We start from the raw sequence: 19,988 nt of genomic DNA on the forward strand, positions 1-19,988 counted from the left end.
CCCCGCCCGCCGGGCCGCCTCTCTGCACCCGGGAGTGCCTGGCCCGTGCGGGGCGGGGCTCCGAGGCGGCCCCGCCCCGCCCTACCACCCCGCGGGTCACAATGTAGGGTTAGGGCGGCCGGCGGGCGGGGCTCTGCGGGGGAGGAGCTACCCGGCGGGGGCGGTGACGGCGGTTGGGGGAGGGGAGGGGAGGAGGAGTCGCGGAGGGAGGAGGACAGCGCCATTCCGGCCGGCCGCTCCCTCCGTCCCCTTGCTCCCTTCCCCGCAGTGGCCCACGAGCTGCCGGCGAAGGAGCGCGCGAACGCGTGACGCGGCCCGGCTTGCTCGCGCCCTCCCGCGCCCCGCCGCCCGCCGCCCGCCCATGGCCCGGGCCGCCGCGGACAAGCCGCGCTGAGGCGGGCCGCGCGGAGACGTGGGGCTGCCGCGGTGGCCCTCGCAGCCCGCGCCTCGCCGCCTGCCCGCGGTGCCGGTGCACGCCAGCCGCCATCGCCTTCGCGCCTGGCTGGTGGGGGCGCTGTCCACCCCGGCCGTCTGCGCCGCTCCCTGGAGTTCGGCGGACCTCGGCAGCCAGGGCCGGCAAAGGCGCGAGGAACCGGACGCTGCCGCCGCGGGGGCCATGACCGTGGAGCAGAATGTGCTGCAGCAGAGCGCGGCGCAGAAGGTGAGGCGAGCCGACGAGCTGGCCCTGCGCGGCCCCGCTCCTCCTTCCGACGTGCTGGCCTCTCCCGCCGCCGCCCGGCACTCCCCGGCCTCGCCGCCGGCGGCCGCCCGGGCCTCGGCTGCCCCGGGCTTCCTCCTCCGCCACTCACCACTCCAACCCCTCGCTTTGGGGGCCTCGCGCTCAGTCAGTGCCAAGCTGCGTGTGGAAGAGGGGTGTAGTTTGCGGGTTTCAATCCACTTCCTTCTGCCGATTGTTTTCCCGTAACAGACGGTGCCAGGTATTGAGAGTGACCCTCACATTCCTACAGTGCTCCGCACGGCTTCTTAATTAAACTTTATTCTTCCCTACTCCTCTCTTTTTCTTTCTTTCTGAGAATACCAGTTGTCATCCCTTTTGAGCACAGTTTATGTTTCGAAGGTGGTAGGATTCCAGGCCTGCTATTCTGCAAAAAAGATCACTAAAATTGAATTGCTTGCCCTTTTTGGGCAGGTACATTGACTGATCAGGTGAACTCTCATGTACAAGTAGAGGTTTGGGGTGGTTTTCTTTTCTTTTCTTGAATGTTGAAACTGTCTCTTAAGAAAGGAAACCTTTCTGGCTATGTTATTCCAGGAATCTTTTGTCCCCTAAGTTTGACCTTGTTCTGTCGTTCACCCTTTACACTTGCATCAGTCACAAATTCAAATGGTCACTCATTTATGCAAGAATTAAAAAAAAGTTTATTGATGCATCAGATCTTATAGTGAATCATGAGCTCATCCTGCTATTTTAGATTTTGCTTTCAGAATCTTAAGTGCACTATCATGGCTTGCACCATATCCCGAAGAGTAGTTGTCCATGACTTGATTTATTTCCCATTCGTGTGAAAGCGTTTTGGACAATCGGGAAACATTGGCTTAGTAGTCTTGGAATTATGGGGATAATTAAGTTTACTGTGAATGACTGAAGCTGTTTGGTTTATCTGCCTGAGTAATGAATGCCCCACCCTTTTGTAGTTTTGGCATGCAGTAGTTCGTATTTTACCTGTCTTTGACTTTACAAGAACTATTGTGCTTAAGTAGACTATTTATACACTCACAGCTTGCTAAATTTTTGCATTGAGATTGTTTTTAGAATTTTATGATACTATAGAGGTAATTGAAGATGGTCAAGAATTTTGGAAAGCAAGGATAGTACATTGTTATTTTTGGCACTTTGGGAACATTGTTTTTGAGACTCATGTTAATTGATGTTACTGGTGAATGGAGATTATTATTGTAGACTGCAGTTTATTACAGTGAAATAATTCAAGATATGATGATGGGAGTTTAAAAGTTTACCTGCTAATCATATTCTGTTTTGAAAACCTTAATATTTAGTTTTTGATATTGAGCATGTGAGATGAGTTAAGACTTAGGGGAAGATCCTGTGGTTATATGAATAGTAAGCAATAGCTAATAGACTTTGTATCATTTTGTTTATAATAGTCTTCAGTGTTGAATATTAAGATTTGTTAGTTTCAAAATGGGAAAAGTGGCTCATATTTTTCATATATCTTAAGCTTGAACAATGGCAAGAAGTTCTGAGATTTTTTTAAAATTGATTTTGACTAAATATCTTCTTTAGCATAGTCAATTGACGCTGACTTCCTTGCCAGAGGTGCATGCATAAAATTGTACAATCAAGTATGATTACATGAATGGTGTGACTCTGCAGCATGTACAACCAGACAAGTGAAAAATAGTGCTCCATTTGTGTACAATGATTCAAAATGCATTCTGCTGTCATGTGTAACTAATTAGAACAAATAAAATAAAATCAAACTAATGAATGTGATCTTGATTATCATGTCCAAGTTCCTAGTTTAATGAGCCCATCCTCCTTACACAAAAGGAGTAGTCGTTAATTCAAAATATTATCAGTTTGATAATATTTTTACTATTTTTTTAAAAATAGTGATGTTATTTTTTAATATGTTATATATGTGTATGTGTTTTAGATCATTTTATTTATACTGAGGAAATTTCTTAGATCAACATAATATTGTTACATTCCATTAGGTTTCTGAAGACATGGATTTGTTTTTCATGTCAATACACTATTACTTTGTTACTCGTATAAATATTTAAAACTATTTATATGATTAAAAATATTTGAAACCACCTACCTCAAGTAAGTTAACAGATTTAAATACATCAAGCTAAGAACTAGGAAGTAGACTTCAAGCCAGTAACTAGGAAGTGAATTCATACTTTAGAAGAAACAAAAGTGAAACTTTATTTTCACTTAGAAACTTTATGAATTATCAGTAAAAGGAGAGGTGTCTAGGGTATGTTGCATAGCCAAATTTTAGTTTTCTGCTTTCCTTAAGATCATGTGTATGCTGATGTGCTTGTAATTTTAAGGAAATAGTTGCATTATGGTAGTTGGAATGGTTTCCCACATTTTCAAGATTTTTTTTTCTTTTACTGCAGAGGTATGTTAGATTAATAATGTTTTCAAAAAGCAGCACTACCCAAAACTTTCTTAGGTCTTTTATTTATCTAAATAGTAGCTTGTCACTGTGTAACATGAAAAGACAAAGGGCTGTCTTTTCCCCTTCCTGTGTTCTTTGCTTGATTGCTGATGTTTGGATAAATCAGGGAACTAAGAGATGTAGTAACACTGCAGAGGGCTGCTTTTCTGAGGTTTAGATGTTACAGGTGAAGTGAAGTTGGCAGCAGAATCAAGTACAGTTAAATCCCTTGTTAACTTTGGTCTTTGATATGTATCTTTAGTTCTTGTGCTTGGCATTTACCCAAGTGTAGGATCAGAAATGTGAAACATATATTCAAGTTCCAAATGAAGATTCTTCAGAGCAGCAATAGGAAGTTTCCTCCCAGGAACCATGTTAACTTATAGATGAAGTGGGTGGGGTAGGTTTACAGACAACATCCTTCTGAGTTGAATAAAGTATAATAATCCTATAGATAACTTGCCTATATTGTGTCACTGTAGGACTTAGAATTGTATTTTGCACATAGTAGGACTCAGCAAATATTTGATCAGTGAAGTAATGCGTTAATGGGTTCTAAAAGGAATGCAAGTATAGTACTTTCCTCAGAGATTTAAATATTGAGAAACAAAGAAAACTTGAAACTGCATTCATGATAGAAAAATAGGCAGGGGAAGTGAAGACAGGATGTGGGTTAGTTTAAATCACCTTTCTATGACCTTGGTGAAATCATTAAATACCTTTAAATCTTCTTTTAATGCCTTAAAGTTAGTATGATTAGACATGAGCAACTACTTTAGATCCGGGGGTTGCTTATACAAGCGTTTATTCTGTATAGGGAGGATAAATTGTAAAGTGTGGAGGCAAGGTATCTTTGGGATCTATACAATCAGCTTTCACTGACTATGTGAATAGTGGGAGTTAGGTGGGAAGGTTGTTGCAGATTAGTCAAATTCAGTGTTAAAACAAAACTTGAAAAATAGTATAGACAGTGAATTTCTTTTAAAAGGACATGTATTTTAGATTATCATCAAAGGTTATCAAGGTATACAGTATATTTATCATTCAACATTTAGTAGTTCCTCAATGTTACAGAAAAGAGAGAACCTCTGTGAAATAACTTGTTATATTGTTACTAATATAACTGAAGAAAGGTACAAAGTTTCAGCTGCATATTCCTTTCTTATGCCTTCCCTTTTTTTTCCTAATTTTGATTTTCTTTATATTACTAACACATAACTGTCCTTAATTAATTCTTATCAGTTCTAATAAATTTAAATTTTTTTTCAGTATGTCATCTTGATCTCTTCTTGTCATTATTCATATTTAAAAAAATATTTTTCTAGTTGTTGATGGACACAATATTTTTATTTATTTAGTTTTATGTAGTGCTGAGGATCAAACTCAGGGCCTCATGTATGCAAGGCAAGCTCTCTACCACTGAGCTACAACCCCAGCCCTTATTCATATTTTTTATTTATTTTATTTTTATTGTTTAGCTAAGATTATATGATACTACTAGGATTAATATTAGTTCTTTTATATATTATTTAATCACAATATGGATATTTCCTTATACTGTATGCCCATGTTTTCTGAATGTTTTGAAATCAGATTTAGATATGGACTCTATCAAATGCCTTTTTTTTCCCCTTTTAGGAATGATGTTATATTTTATGTCAATAAAATAAAACTATAATTCTAGATTAACATATATGAATATTTATTGTGTAATAATTGAAAGGCACTGTTCGAAGAATCTTGGAAATGTTTTATTTAATCTTTCCATTAATCTATGAAGTGACACTCCTTCTTGTTGTAGTGGAGTTTAGAGTTAAAGTAACATTTTAGCTATAGTACTGAAACTCAGGGACATTAGAGTCACAAGCCCTTGCTTGACTCTATATTGCTTCAACTATCCTTTAGTTTCTGAGAAAACTTAGTTTGGTCTTTATGCCTTATTGTTTTAATGTATTTCCAAACTTAATATACTCAAATCTGTCCTGGAACTTTGTGTGTGTGTTCTTTAATGAGATTGGTTATAAGATTTACTCTGTTTCATATAGGCTCTTAGGATAAAGAATCTTATTAGAAACTTTTGTTTTCTATGCTCTGGGGATTATTTAGTGTAGGACTCGGTTGAACTAGTTAAAATTGGTTAATGTTATGGCTAAACTAAAGCATTTGTTACTTTGGGGATTTGATGAATCTTCAGGACTGAGCTTATTTAGAGCAAATTTTAAATAAGCTTTCCAGATTTTATTTTATTATCTTTAAGATTTCTTATCTCTTTCAGAGTAAGATTTTAAAAAATGTTTTATAGTTTCAGAAAATCTAGCTAGGAATTTTTCATTTATATTTCCATGTTTATTGGTCTGTAGTTTTCTTTTAAATAAAACAGTGTATATGTAGAGCTATATTCTTTTTTATTCCTGTCTGTTTTGGTCTCAATAATGTTTGCCAGGTGCTGTTCTATTTTATTAGCCTTTCCAAAATCCAGTCTTTTGTTTGGTTTATCAGTTGTTTTGTCTTATAACATTAATTTTTGTTTTTGTCTTATCTCACCCTTTCGTTTTTTGTTGTTTATTGTTTCTTTCATTAGAGCTTGGACTCAGCATTTAATGAGTTTATCATTATAGTTAATATTGAAACACCTTTTGGGCTGCAGATTTCTGTTTATAACTTGTTTGGATTTTACTTTTTTTTTACTTATAAGGTGATTTAAATTTTATCTTTGGTTTAATTTTCAAGATGGAGTTTTTGAAGTACTCATTTTGTTGTTGATCTTCATTTTTGCTTTACTGGGTTTGGAGAATCTGGTTTGTAATAGTTGTAGAAATTTATTAGCATTTTCTTATGACCAAGTACATGTGCTTCTAATGAAAATATGGAAAGGCCATACATTTTCTGAAAGTTCCAATTCTAAATATTTATGTATGAAGTAAACAGTGTTATTTGAATATTTCACATTTTTTTTGATCTTTTAATATGAGATCTTGACAAAAGAAATCTTGACATCTCTACTTTTAGTGTGATCCATTTATTTCTCATTGTATTTCTAATGCATCTAACCCAAAATTGTGTTTTTGTCTTTTAGAATTTAGCCATTCACATATGTGATATAAGATAAATTTAAGCTTTAGTTATCATGTGATTTTCCTTTTTTTTATAGCCTTACTTCTCCTTTCAGTTTTGATGGATTGGTCAAGTTTTCTTATTACCACCTCTACCAATCCTTTTACATTCTTTCTTTATTTCTGCCTTTTAATGTTAAATACTTTTTATGAGCATAAAAATTAATAACTACTTTCCCTGCCCCCAGTCAGATAAGACATTTGAGCATGTTTTTTTTACCACACTACTTTTTTTGTTGGACCGATATGGAGTTGTAGTTCTGTGATGAATTTTCTTAATTGTTACAGATACATTATTGGTAACTACCTTGTTTGTATAAATAAGATACTTTGACAATTCTACAATTCTTTTTATTTTTTTTGCTTGTATTTTCAATACTGTTTGATGGTTTGAGGTCAGTTGGCTTTTCTTGTTTTGTAGATAAATGAACTCTGTAGGTTTGTAAAATTTCCTCTTTGGTTTTAGAGTTTAAAAATTTCACCAGCATATGTTGCTATGTGTATTTTTCAGTAATTCTATATAGAAATTTTAACTTAAAAGTTTTGGTATACTTTTTAGGAAAAAGCTATATGTATATTTAAATATTACTTCTACCCTGTTTCTTTTTCTCTTCTTCTAAAACCGCATTATTTGAATTTTGGACACCCTTTATCTTTCTTCCTTGCTTTAGATTTTTATGATTTTATTCTTTCCATTTTTGCTCCATGGGCTAGGATAGCGTTTGGTTTGATGGTCCACCCAGAGTATTATATGTGTAATTCCAGTTCTATATGTTTCCACTGTATGTGATCAGATACTTTTTCATATTATAATATTCATTTTTAGTTGATTCAGAATTATACAGAAGTGTTAACTGTAACAGTTGTGTAATATTCAGTTGTTCATGCAAATAGGTTTTCAAAATGAATTATTTATTAAGTTGCTTATTTTTTAATAAAGGCGCATGAACCCACTAAAAACAAAAGCTAGGACTTTGATTTTTTTTTTAGATTTATTGATTTTATTTTTATTTTTTTAAATACATGACAGCGGAATGTATTACAATTCTTATTACACACATAGACTACAGTTTTTCATATCTTTGTATATAGAGTATGTTCACACCAATTCATGCCTTTATACATGTACTTTGGTGTTTTTTTTTGGCATTACAATTCTTATTACACATAAATACCACAATTTTTCATATATCTTTTTATATATATAAAGTATGTTGACACCTAATTTGAGTCTTCATATATGTACTTTGGATAATGATGTCCATCATATTCCACTGCCCTTTCTAATCCCCTGCCCCCTCCCATTCCCTCTCAACCCTCTTCCCTATCTAGAATGCATCTATTCCTCCCATGCTCCCCCTCCCTACCCCACCATGAGTCAGCCTCCTTATATCAGAGAAAACATTTGTTTTTTTGGGATTGGCTAACTTCCTTTAGGATTATCTTTTCCAACTCCATAGGACTTTGATGTTAACCTCTATGTAACTGTTTTATTTCTTCATTCCATTTCTCCATCTCTTTCTTTTCTTTCTTTCTTTTTCTTTTTTTATCTATAGGGATTAGAATCTAGGGCTTTGAACATATTAGGCAAACATTCTGTCACTGAGTTATATACCTATAGCCTTTATATTTCATTTTGAGATAGGGCCTTCCTAATTTGCTGAGGCTGGCTTCCAACTTGCAATCCTCCTGCTTCAGTGCCTCCCCAGCAGCTGGTTTTAACTGTCATATGCTACCATATCTGGCTATCATCCCTCTACTTTCATTTAGATTGTCATCATTTTGAATCCTATTTTCATTCTCCCTTTGATTTCTTAGTTATTGTATGTAGATCAATTTCTAAAGGTCTATATTTTTCATTCTAGATGTTTTAACTTCACCTTTAAAAGCTTCCCATCACAAAATCTAGAAGGTATACTTCCTTATTTCCTACTAACAAAATTATATTTGTAACATTTTAGGCCTTTATTTTATTTGCACTTGAATTTGTATATGGTGTGAGGTAGGGATGCAATTTGATTTTTACTATACGTATATCATGAAAAAAAATTTCTTTTTGTTAATTTTCCTGCATTGAAAAATTAATGCTCTTGCTTACTAAATTGACATGTCTTCTTCTTCTTACACAAATTTTCACATAAAATACTTATTCTTTTCTGGGCTTTCTGTGCCATTGTTAATTTTATGAATACCAGCCTGCTGTTTTTTTTTTTTCTTTCTTCTTCTTTATTTTTTTTTTAAATTCTAGACTGTTATCACTCATTCTGTGAATATCAACTGGCTTTCATTGTTACTGCTTCATAGTAATCACTAATACTTGAAATGTAATTGCTTTGTTCCTCTTCTTCACAGTTGCCATGGCACTTTACTTTTCATTTGAAATTTTAAAATAATCTTACCAAGTTCTCTGAAAAATATTGTTTCGTTCTGGTTTGATTTTACTGGTTTCTCTGTATCAGTTTGGAATCATTAACATCATTATGCTGTTAAGTCTTTCTGTCCGTGAATGGGTACACTTCTACTTTTGTTTATTTTTTCATTAATATCTCTTACATGATTTATACGTTTACTTAAAAGATTCTTATACATTATTTCTCCTAGAGAGTTAATAATTTCTGATAACCATTTATGTGATGCTTTAAAAAGTTTGTTTTATTGGCATATACAGATAGATTTAACCACCTTGCTAAAGTTTTCCAGTACTTTTTTTCAAAGATAATTATAAATTTTTTTCGTAAGAGATCTCATGAATAGATTGTGAGATTTCCAGTTTTTGTACCTATAATTTCATTTGTCTTACATTACCTAACAATCATTAATGAATTTTGATTAGATGTGTTGATAATGGCTATCATGCTATTACAGATTTAAAGTGCAGTTCACTACTTTTGTACCTAGTGTACTTCTAAAACGTTTACATGTGTAAGTTGTACCAACTTATAAAGTGGATTCTATTCCTAAAGAACTAAAAGATATTGTAGTATTTTACATTTTGATGCTTGCATGTTCTGTTCTTTGGATCCTGATGACCCTTGTGACAGCTTTCACTCTGGATACCTTTTGATGGAGGGGAGAGAGCTGGTTTGCCAGCCATTTCTCTGTTTTCCTGGGTACTGTAAGGTCAGGCAAGGTACTCTTTTTTAAAAATTTATTTATTTATTTTTTAAGATTATCATTGATCCTCCCTTATTTTCTTCCCCAGGCTTTCTGTCCTGATAAGGATTTCTGTCCTGAGTAAGGGTAGTACAGTGTTCTCCAATGTCATAGACTTGCCATAAGCAATGACCTGCAGCACAGCACTGGCCTGCCTTTTTCCTAATTATATAATCATTGATTTGTGTTATATACTATGAACTAGATGTGGCTTGTGAAAGCCAGGTTAGGAATGTCACGTGTAAATATGGGCAAAGTAGCTCCTGTAAAAGTTGAATTTGTGGAAATTGAATTTAAAAAGTGATAAACCTTTTTATTATTTTGGCAGAGTTGTTTTAATTTCCAAGAATATTCTCCTGCATGATTTCTTGTTTTATATAATAATATTTTTTCTCTTTTCCCCTTAATTAACTCTACTTTTATGCATATTCTGCTTTATTTTTGGTCTTTGGGTCCTTTGAAAGTTGCTAAATATTTTAAATGTGCAGCAGTGTTTTCTTTTATCTTGTTAATATAGGTTTATATGAGAATTTCTTTCAGTGTGGTTTTTGTGGACTATCTTCATTGTCTGTAGTGCTTGCTGAAAGTTTATATTTCTTCTGCGCCTCATCTCAGATCTATTGTTTCAAGACTTTGAGGGTTGGACTGTAGCATTCTTTATCATTATTATTATTTTTTATATTGGGAATTGAACCTAGAGGCAGTTTAGCACTGAACTAAATCCCTACCCCTTTTTATTTTGAGACCCTTAGGACTTTGCTAAGTTGCTCAGGCTGTCATGGAACTTCCTATCTTCCTCCCTCAGCTTCCCATGACTGGGATTCTATAGGGGTGTGTGTCACTGTTCCCAGCTTGGACTATAGCATTCTTAATAAGAATTTTAGATGATTCCTCAGCATTTAAAGTTTGAGGAACACTGTTTGAAATTCATTTTTATTCTTAAAGATGAAGTTGTCTTTTTAGCACTTGTGTAAATTGACTGCAGGGGACTTTAGGGTTGAATTACACAATGCAGACATTCCCTGATTTTCAGTGTGAAAGTGATATGGATTCAGTAGAAACTGTACTTTGAATTCTGATTTGGAATCTTTTTTTTTTCCAGGGTAGGAATATGCTGTAGGGTATTCTTTTAAAATTCTGGGCATTAGCAGTGGGCCACAGTTCCCAGTCAGCAACTGACCACTAAGTAGTACTTCACTGTGTATTGTGTTGATAGTGTTTTTTTTTTTTTTTTGTTTGTTTTTTGATACATGTATTCAATATATTGCATGAGATAATCAGTATTTTATTATAACACAGACTTTATGTTAGATGGTCTTGCCCTTGTAGCCTAATGTAAATGTTCTGAGTACATTTAATGTAGGCTGTGCTAAGCTATGATGTTGGATAGGTTAGTTTAGACCATTGTAGGTTTTCACATACTTGGAGTTGAGCATGATTTCTTTCTTCCTTTTGTTTTTTGTATCTGGATTAATTTACTCATTAAAATATTTTTGAGATTCAGCTATGATTCATTTCATGTATCAATAGTTTTTTTTTTTTTTTTGTGGTGTTGGGATTGAACCCATGGCCTTATGCCTGCAAGGCAAGCACTCTGCCAACTGAGCTACATCCTTAGCCCCAATAGCTTTTTTTGATGTTGGTGCTGAGTCATATTTTATGAATATTCCCAATCTGTATATACATATACTTATCAATGAACTTCTGGGTTGTTTCCAGTTTTTTACTCTCATATAATATTGTTACATGTACATATGTGGATTTTTGTTTGTTTGTTTTACATATACATTTGTAAACCGTTTTTTTGTTTTGTTTTCTTTTGGGGATTGAACTCAGGAGCATTCAACCACTGAGCCACATCCACAGCCCCATTTTGTATTTTATTTAGAGATAGGGTCTCATTAAGTTGCTTAACGGCCTGGCTTTTGCTGAGGCTGGCTTTGAACTGTTGGCTTTGATCCTCCTACCTCAGCACCCCCTCTCCCCCCACAGCCACTGGAATTACTGCTGTGCACCACTGTGCCCAGCTAAACAGGTTTTCGAGTAGATATATTTACATTTTTCTTGGGCAAATCATAGGAGTAGAATTGTTCTAAGATATTGCTAAGTTACATGCAAGGTGATTGTATCATTACACATTCTCATTAATAGTATATGAGAATTCTAGTTGGTCTACTTTTTTTTGGTCAAAACTTGTGTTGTCCCTCTATTATACTTTAGCTATTTAGTGAGCCTAGTGATATTTGTATTCCCTTAATGACTAATGGTTTTATTTGTCTTTTCATGTGTTTAGTGACTATTTTTTGGAAACTTTTTGCTTCTCATATGTTACCCAGTTTTATGTTCTTAAATATATGTAAAAATAAAGTTACATATTCTGAAACTGTTAAAAATGTTAAAGATTTTGCTAAAGGTAAAAACCAGGTGCTAATATGTTCTCAAAATTGCAGAATTTTTTCTTCAGTTTATTTTTCAAAAAACTAACACCTGATAAAAAGGGTCATTGCTGAAGAATAGGAACTGCAAAAGTGAAAACTAGGCACTCAGTGAAACAGGATAGATGTGTGGGGGAGAGGTGTGGACAGAGGGTCAGGAAAATGTACCATTAGTGGCTGGAACCTGTGCTATGGTAACACTAATATGAGAACCAGTTGTACATGTACATTTCTAAACGTTTATATGTCTGAACTCCTGTCAGAATACAGAATACAGGCTAAATCAGATGTCTCATTTGCTTGAAGTGGAGCTGCACAAACAAGTTTGGACCAGAGGTCTGCTGTTTTCTTCTTCTTCCTCTGAGGCCTCTGAGGTAGGCCTGGGTGTCTCAGAGCCCAGAAGTCGTTCCATGAGGCCTTGGAGAAAGGCTTTGCAGCAGGGTAGGGCTGAGGAAGAGGCTGGAAAGGAAACTAGAAGCCAGTCCACCATCTCAGATTTAAAAATTCCCAGTCTTTGGAGTGAAGAAACAGCTCTGCACAGACCACCTAGGATCAGTGGGCTGCTTCGCAACACACAGATTCCCAGAACTGACTTCCAGGCTTTTCCCCCAGTGGGGCAGTACTTGAAGCCACTGACGAAACCACAAAACTGATAGTATTTCTATCTTTTCTGGGTGGCATCAAAGGGAGGGCACCATTGCCCTTGAGCATGTAGAGAGCTGTGGCTAGGGAAGTGAAAGCAGCACAGGATCTGGCCTGGGTCAGCTCTGAAGGTTTGTGGTATAAGGTGGGTAGGGGGCCCAGGTGTCTGGGAATGCCAGCCTTAGAGCAGCCCTCTCAAGTCCTACTGTGAGGTTGTGGTCCACAGACACTGTGAACATAGGTGGGATTTGGTGTTGCTGATGTGTTGTTCTTGACCTTCTTCGGGATGGTTTGGGCAGACTTAAGGATCTGTAGTTTTGGGTTGAAAGTAAATGGCCTCCTACACATTCCAGGCTATGTGATATGTGCTTCATTCTTCCCACAACTGGAACAGTAGACAGAGTTCTCTGAGTTTAATAATAAATAGCCAAGGGGAGGAGGGTTACCTGCTTCAGGGATACTCCCAACCCCCACCCCCTCCAACCTTGTCTTCTTTTTTGGTGCTGTTCCTTCTACCTTGGGCTTCTAAGGAGGATCTTCAGAATGGAGGAGGAGGGGGAGTAGGAGGCCATCCGGGGTACATTTGCAAAGGTACTAGAACACACTTGTTTTTTACTCTTTGACTATTATGTATTCTTTTAAACATATTCAGATCATTTGCCATTTTCTTTACAATTTTCTTTTTTGGGGGCGTACTAGGGATTGAACCCAGGTGTGCTTAACCACTGAACCACATCCCCACTATCCCTTTTTGTCTATTTTTTTATTTTTAGGCAGGGTTTTGCTAAATTGCTTAGAGCTTTGCTAAATTGCTGCGGCTGGTCCTGAACTTGTGATCCTCCTGCCTCAGTCACTAGGATTACAGGCCTGTATTACCATTGCCTTGCTCATTTGCCAATTTCTTAATTGGGTAGTATATTTTCTTGCTAGTGGGTTTTAGGAATTCTTTATATATATTTTTGGATCTTTTGTCAAATATATGCAATTTGCAATTGTTTTCTCCCAATGTGTGTCCTTTCTTAATTTTATTACTAGTTTCTTTGAGTTAAAAATATTTACCTGGTTATTCATTTATTTTTATAGTACTGGGATTGAGACCAGGGGCACTTTACCACTAAGCTGCACCCCTAGACCTTTTTAGTTTTTATTTGGGAGCCGTGTTTTTGCTTAATTGCTGAGGCTGCCCTCCTGAGTCCCTGGGATTATAGGTGAGTACCACCACACCTGGCCTCCATTAGAAATATTTAAATACTGATGTTTAGTTTACCATTTTATCTCCATTATGATTAATACATTAACTTAGCTTTTTTGAACCTTTTTTTCCCTTCTAGAAGTTATAGCTTTTATATTTAAATCTGTGATCCATTTGGAATTTATTTTTGTGTGTATTCTGAGGTATAAGAATCAAGGTTTATTTATTTTATATGTACATTCAGTCATTCCAGCACCTTCTGAAAAGATGGCCCTTTCATGATTGAATTACATTGATATCTTTATGAAAGATGAACTGACCATGTATGAGTGGGTCTGTTTTTGCAGTTTGTTCTTTTCTATCCTTATGTTATACCATACTGTCTTGATTACTGTGGTTTTGAAATGGGTCTTAGAATTGGTAAGTGAAGTTCTTCAATTTTGATCTTATTAAAAAAAATTGTTTTGACTATTCTTAGTCTTTTGTATTTCTGTATAAAACTCTGAAGTACTTTGTGCAGTGGGACAAGGAGGCAACTGGGGTTTTTGAGTGTGACTGTGTTTAATAGCTAAGTCAGTTTTGAGTGGATAGATGCCTTAACAATGTTGTAGTCAGTCTTTTAATCCAAGAACATGCTATATTGCTCCATTTATTTAGGTTTTCTTTAATTTCTTAATATAGTTTACAGGTTTTTGCATGTTGGAGTTCATTTTTGGCTTTTTTGTTTAGTTTTACATCCAATTGTTCTTTTCTTATACGTAGAATATAGTTGATTTTGGTTTATTAGGCTTCGTTTTGTGACGTGTGACTCAGCTGACTTATTCTTATAGTTTCTTGTTTATAACCTTGGTGCCTTTTTTTCCTTTCCTCTTCCTCACTTTCTGTCTCTCTTTTGTTTTCTTACTTAATTTATAACCTTTCTTCATTTCCTTTTTCTTTTTCTTCCTCCCTCCAGTGTGAACATGGTAAAAACATATGTCCTTGTTCTATTCCTGCTTTTCTATGGAAAACATTCATTTACTAATAAGTTTGATCTTAGACACCCCCCTCCTTTTTTTTTTTTTTTTTGTTTGTACCAGCTTTGAATGCAGGAGAGCTTAATCACTGAGCCACGTCCCCAGCCCTGTTTTTTATTTTTTGACAGGTTCTCACTAAGTTGTTTATGGCCTCTCTGGTTGCTGAGGCTGATTGTGGACTTGTAATCCTCCTGCCTCAACCTCCTGAGCCATTGGGATTTCCGGGTACACCACCGTGCCTGGCCACATTTTTTTTTTTTTTTTTTAAAGATGCCTTTTATTAGGTTAAAGTTTTCCTTTGTTCCTGCATTACTAGTATTTTGTTAAAACTTTTTGTGTGATAGTTCATTTACACTTTTATATGTACTCCATCTTAACCATTCTACTGTTGATAAACTATTTGATTAGCTTTTTGTGTTTGAAGACTATTGTGATTCTTTTCTGTGAAATTCACATTTATTTCCCCAGTTCATTTTTCTTCCCCCTTTTGGGTTATTTACCTTTTTATTTCTGATTTGAAGAGGTTCTTTGTAGTTTAGATACTACTTGCGATTAGTTTTCTTTTATTATAACAAAATACCTGAGATAATAAAGTTAATAAAAGAAGAAGGGTTTAATTTTGGAGGTCTCATATCATGGATACCTGGCTTTGTTGCTTTTGGGCCTGTGGTGAGGCAGTACATCATGGCAGAGCACATTGTGAAGGAAGGAGCTTACCTCTTGGAAGCTGGGAAGCCAAAAAAAAAAAAAAAAAAAAAAAAAAGGAGGGAAAAGGGTTGGAGTCTCAATATTCCTTTTCAAGGGCACATCCTTAGTGATTTAACTTCCTCCCCTTAGGCTCCACCTCTTAAAGGTTCTACAACTTCCCAATAGCACCGTGGGCTGGGGAACTAATCATTTAACACAGGGGCATTTGGGGATCCAAACCATAGCACTACTTTTATTTATGTTTAGCAAATATATTTTCCTATTTCTGGATGCATTTTTCTCTCTTTATGATGTTATTTAGTTCTTAAAACTATTTATTTAATTTTTATTTAGAGTCTTCTTATGTTGCCTGTGCTGGCCTCCAACTCCTGGGCTCAAGTGAGCCTCCTGATTCAGCTTCAGATTGTTGGAACTTCTTACTTGGCACTGCACCTTTCTTAAGGAGTTCTTAGTTTCAATTTAGTCTTATATATTACTCGTTCTCTTCATTTTTGGAACTTCCATGTCTGAATCAGAAAGATATTCTCATTTATTATCCTAATCTTTTGCTCATTTTCTTTTTTCATCCTTTAATTAGTCTACTTGGATGATTTTTGTGTATTGTTTGAGTAGGTGTCCAAATTTATTTCTCCCTCCTAGAGAACCAGCAATTTTACTGAACAGTTTCTCTTCTATTAACATTCCACCTGATTATAGAAATTTTTATCCTTAAGGTGGGACCATTTCAAAGGAAAAATTGTCTCCGGTATTGTTTCTCTTGAAGTAAAATTTTTTTATTATAGTTTTACTGAAACTTGCCTAAAAACAAAGTAGGCATAAATTTACTATGTTCAGTTTATTAGGCAGTAAAGCCAAACACCAACTAAAAAATTAGAGGTAACTGAAGCAAAAAAAAGGTAGAAAAATTCAAAATAATAATGTTAATCTTAATTTGACAGAAGATGATTCAGCATTTATGACTTTAGTTAAGGAAATGAATATATATGTCTCAGAATATTCTTGTACTATGTTATTAAAGTTTTGGGAGTAAATTTTATTGATTTTATTATCCATACTACATCTGTGACCCTAGTACTCTGTTGATAACTATTATCTTAGAGTTGTGTTCTTGACTTTTTTGTTGGAAAAGCGTCAGAGATGTACCCCTAAGTTTTGATCATAGTTTGAAACTTTTCCTTTTATCGTTTTCCCTGTAGCTCAGTATGTCTATAGTTCTCATAGTGTGTCTTAAGCAGAGCCTTGTGCCAAATGGGTTCTGGGATTTAGTATCAAGTGGGATATACTTGCTGTAAAAAAGAGCTAATGTTATAGCTTACTTTCAAGTTAGTGCCAAATAAATATTTATTAGAATTAGTGAGTTCCTTACTTTGTGGACATATCTGAATGGCTGTGAATCAGGAGAGCCAGGTCCTGCTGTGCAGAGGATAACTTTGCAGACATCAAGAGACAGTGTGATTATACTGGAGTAGTAATTGTGTTGTAATTATTGCTACCTCCTGGAAGGTTGTTCTACTTTGTTGTGTTGAAGGTTTTAAACCTTTGAAGGTATACTGCCAGTTTTTTAGAACTTGAAGTCCCTGAGTTCAATCCCCGCTACAGAAAAAAAATAAATAAATAAAAGGAAAGAAAGAAAAAGAAAAAGAAAACTTATTATAAACACAAAGTTGAGAGGTGGTGAGCTGTTGTCAATAAGGCCTAGTTGTTGGGCAAAAAATCTGTCAGCTTCTTCTCTTTAAGCACATACATTTAAACTGTAACTGAAAGTAGGCATATTTAAGCCAGTTACATATGAGCTCTCCAGCATGGTGGAATTTGGTTATTAATGTGTATGTTTCTGCTTCTTCTAAACTGTTCATAATAATTATACATAACTGTAGAGTTTTTTGTTACACAGTTGTTCATGAAACAATATAACAATATAATAAGGCTTGTTTCTTTGCCTGTACCTCCCTTCCTCCCTTCCTTTGGTCCATTTTCTATTTTACTAGTCTCCCTTCTATTTTCATGAGATTCCTCCATCCCAAACCTTCTCTCCGCGCCCCTCCCCCCCCCGGCTTTTTTTCTCTCTAGCTTCCACATGTGAAAGAAAACTAACAATTCTTGACTTTGTGGGTTTGACTTATTTGTTTCTCCTTAATTGTGTGAATTTTCTAAGATTTAGTCTAATTTTCTGCTTTTTACTTTGCAAGTTTCATCTTTTGAGAAATTTTATATTTTCTTAATCATATATGTTTATTACTGTCAAGTTTGTATATTCAAAATAAATTTAATGTTATACCTTCACACTAACTCTAGGTTCAGGCTCTCAGTTGCCTATTGTACATTATCATTAGGTTCTTAGTTGGTCAGTATCATGTTCATGTATTCACTGACATTTTTTCTTTAAACAGTTTGAGAAATAAACAATACTCAAAAAGCTTATAGTTTAGTGGTAATGTGAACCCAAAATGTGCATAATAATTAGAAGTGAAGTGAAATATTTATAGGTGGGATTAAAGAAACCAAAGAACTGAAGAGGTATCCTGGAGGAGATAATAGTTGCTGTTGGAAGGTCCATAGGCAGACTGAAGGGATCTCTCCAAACTAAGAAAGTTGTAAGAATAGGGATTTGGTGCCTTCCATTAATTATATGTAACTTTATGTGGCTGGATGTGGTCTAATTAAAAAAAAAATATCTAGTCTTTTACCTGATTCCTGGCATAGAACTCCTAAAGCCCTTAGAAGTTACCATGTTTTATTTGCGAATGAATGACTCCTGGGAGAATAAGGAGAAGAAAGGCTCCACAGCTTCTGGATGGGGGCTGTTTGCCAGAAAAACTAAGTGCTTAGAGAGTTAGAACTTTCAACCCCACCCCAACCTGTAGGGGAAGAGTCAGCACATTGTGTTCAGTCATCAGTGGCCAGTGATTTAATAATCAATTTTTTAATCAAATTGCAATACTTTGTGTGCTCTTCATGTGCTCAGTAAATGATATTCTAGGATAAAGCTCAGCATATATGGTTACATTTTACCTTCCTAATTGTTTTTAAGGTTTACTTTCTTAAGTACAGTATTACATCTTTAATATTGTTAAAATACAAAAATTACTTTTAAGGAAGTTCTATCAGTTAGAGTCCACTCAGGACACACTCAAAAAACAAAACAAAACAAAACAAAACAAAAAAACCCAAAACTTTAGAACAGGACAGCTTAATATAAAGAAATATTAACTACTAACAGGTGACTGCCTACTAATGGATAAATAGAACTCTGGACACTAAAAGAAAGAACATATTAGAGGGACATCCCAAAGTGCTAAGTCTTGAGATTTCATTTTTGGTACGGAGGTTGTAATGTAACCCATTGGATGGGGGAGAAGTTTGCTAAGGTGCAATAGGCTGGGACATTCCAAAAAATAGTGCTTTTATGGGTCTGGAAAATACAGTGGTGTAGAGATTTGCTTTATTAAATCTAGAATTATATCTAGAAGAATGGTGTTTCTAATAGTATGTGGTATTTAATTAGCATGACCCAAAATTGTATTTGCTCTAAGAAATAATTTGTGACATATACAGATGCTAGGAATGATAGCATTTTAATTTGAAAGTTCTAGTAAAGTATGTTTGTTTCATCGGTATAAGAAAGTTTATTTTTGGACTGCAAATTAATTAGGAGATTTTAAGTATAGACACTAGAGGTACATAAAACACTTAAATGGACAAAACAGCTGTATTAGGAATCTGTTACCATCAAGAAGAAGCTAACATTTTATTTAAGGTGCAGATGTGGTAGTTCCAAAATATAATCCTATTCACAAAAATTTTTGTTTACCTACATATTTTGGAGACTATAGGTGCTCTAATTTAAAATCAGACTGTTCTAAAAGATTTTGCTGGTTGAATTTTTGGAATGAAAATTGCATGTTCCCATAGAAACAATGTTTCTTTGTTTGGGGTTCTGATTTTGCTCCAAAATGTATTTTATTATGTATGAGCTTAGGTTATACTTGCTGTATAATAATATTTTGGGGTAGAGAATTGCATTTAGAGTTTTTATGATTTATTTCTTTTATCTGAGGAATTCAATGAGGGTCATGGACATATTGCAGAGGTGGATAATAGGGTTCCTGACAGATAGTGGGAAGAGCTCTTGGGTGGGGGAGAATGCAAACCAACATTTTTTTCAGGAGCATTTATGTCCATTTCTCTTTATTAGCAATTTGCTATAAATTATCACATTTATTTTCTTAAGTATTTTAATTTTTTTACTTTTGGATTACTTGAATCCAATATTGTTTATAGCTATAGTATTCCATGAAAACATAGAGAGAGACTTCTGGAATTTAAACTTTCTGGCAATTCTAAGCCTAAATAGAAAGGGTAAAGAATAAGAAAGTGTACCTTCAGATTTATGTGCCCACAGAGGTATGTGACTGTTTTTAATGCTGAAGTGCTATTAATTCAAAAAGGTTGAGAAAATCTTCTCCCTGTGATAGCAGAAAATATGGCATGCCTGAACCATTCATGGGATTATGATGTCAATTATTTGTGTTAAAATACATTAAAATGGACCCCAGGCTTAAAGAATCTCTGAG

At 35.6% G+C, this 19,988-nt stretch overlaps 1 protein-coding gene across 2 annotated transcripts in view; it reads left to right on the top strand.

The window, feature by feature from the left end:
* The first annotated feature begins 473 nt into the window (after nt 1-473).
* Usp25 (ubiquitin specific peptidase 25) overlaps nt 474-19,988 on the top strand; it is a 137,862-nt gene continuing 118,347 nt past the window's right edge. The window contains exon 1 of one of the 2 annotated variants that reach the window (XM_026411960.2): nt 474-661. In XM_026411960.2, the coding sequence (XP_026267745.1) occupies nt 617-661 (45 nt within the window). In that variant the 5' untranslated portion in view covers nt 474-616. The remainder of the gene's footprint in view (nt 662-19,988) is intronic. The other variant, XM_026411967.2, reaches the window with a different exon arrangement.

The sequence above is a fragment of the Urocitellus parryii genome, chromosome 2 (genome assembly GCF_045843805.1).
Source record: "Urocitellus parryii isolate mUroPar1 chromosome 2, mUroPar1.hap1, whole genome shotgun sequence".
In the NCBI taxonomy this organism is placed as follows: Eukaryota; Metazoa; Chordata; class Mammalia; order Rodentia; family Sciuridae; genus Urocitellus; species Urocitellus parryii.